This window comes from Perkinsus marinus, assembly GCF_000006405.1.
Source record: "Perkinsus marinus ATCC 50983 genomic scaffold scf_1104296928140, whole genome shotgun sequence".
In the NCBI taxonomy this organism is placed as follows: Eukaryota; Perkinsozoa; order Perkinsida; family Perkinsidae; genus Perkinsus; species Perkinsus marinus.
Window position 1 is genome coordinate 1 of NW_003216937.1, and position 1,037 is coordinate 1,037.

General features: G+C 54.2%; 1 protein-coding gene across 1 annotated transcript; it reads left to right on the plus strand.

The window, feature by feature from the left end:
* Positions 1-167: 167 nt before the first annotated feature.
* Pmar_PMAR004653 (hypothetical protein) lies at positions 168-1,025 on the plus strand (the record flags this gene model as incomplete). Its single annotated transcript, XM_002788399.1, has 5 exons — positions 168-320; positions 372-475; positions 522-583; positions 633-761; positions 814-1,025. 5 exons carry the CDS (start codon positions 168-170, stop codon positions 1,023-1,025), a joined length of 660 nt encoding a protein of 219 aa, XP_002788445.1.
* Between the last annotated feature and the right edge of the window lie 12 nt (positions 1,026-1,037).

Consider the following 1,037-nt stretch of genomic DNA (forward strand, 5'->3'; position numbering starts at 1 on the left):
TCGACGCGCTGGCCAAGCGGTTAAGTAAGGAGACCTCCGCCTAGGGATTCACGGTGACCATGTGCTTGGAGGGTGTTGGTCTGCCAGTGTGTTGTGCTCATCACGGGAGTGCCGGGTGGGGGATGTTGTCTATGCAGCAATTACTCTAACACATACTCAACGCATCTATGCACTTCTCCTCCTCTTCCTCCTTCTTCCTCATCTTACTCACTACGGTCCCGCTGGCATTGGGTATTCAGGCGGAGACGGCAATGGGCACCAGGATCGCTGATAGGGTTATAGAGGCTAGCAAGAAGAAGTCGGAGGAGCTCCTCAATGAGGTTGGTGCTCCCACCACCTGGCTTGGCCTTGGTCAGCATCAACCTCATCAGGTTCACGAACAGATTAAGTCGCTGACCAGCGACTTGGACCAAAGCACGGCAGAGCAGAAGAAGGACTTGGACTTGTTGAAGCAGGATGAGGACTATCAGGATAAGTGAGGCTGGAGCGATGAAGAGGCTTCTTCCAGGGACTCACTTTAGGGCCCTTGAGCATACGGAGTCCAGGCTTAACGATATTGCCAATGAGAAAATTACACTTCCCGGTAAGGGCGACAGCAGGGCCTGTCTGAAGGTTCTGATGGTCTGTGGCAGACTCGGTGATGAGCAGCTTTATGCAGAACAAGGCTGGTCAAGGGGATATCTTCGCACCTTTGAGGAGGGCCGCTGAGAAGGCTAGGGAATTCGCCGAGAAGCTGATGAACAGCTCGGTCGCTTTCGCTCGTGAGATCGCAGAAGTAGGAGACTATACGAGCGGAAACCGTCCATCTCATAGGCTCGGCTGGAGGGCATCCAGGCGAAGGGAAGAACTCCTCATCTTTCCTCGAGGCCAAGGATGTGGGGTACTTCCTTGGTGATGCTGGTTCCCTAGGGACCGAGGATGCTGATACGGATGCTGCTGAGAGGGGCCTTAGCTTGGCTCAGGATGGGGTAGGTCCATGGAGGAGAAGTGACCACTTATTGTTGATGGCAGATCGCCAAGCTTGACGCTGATATTGC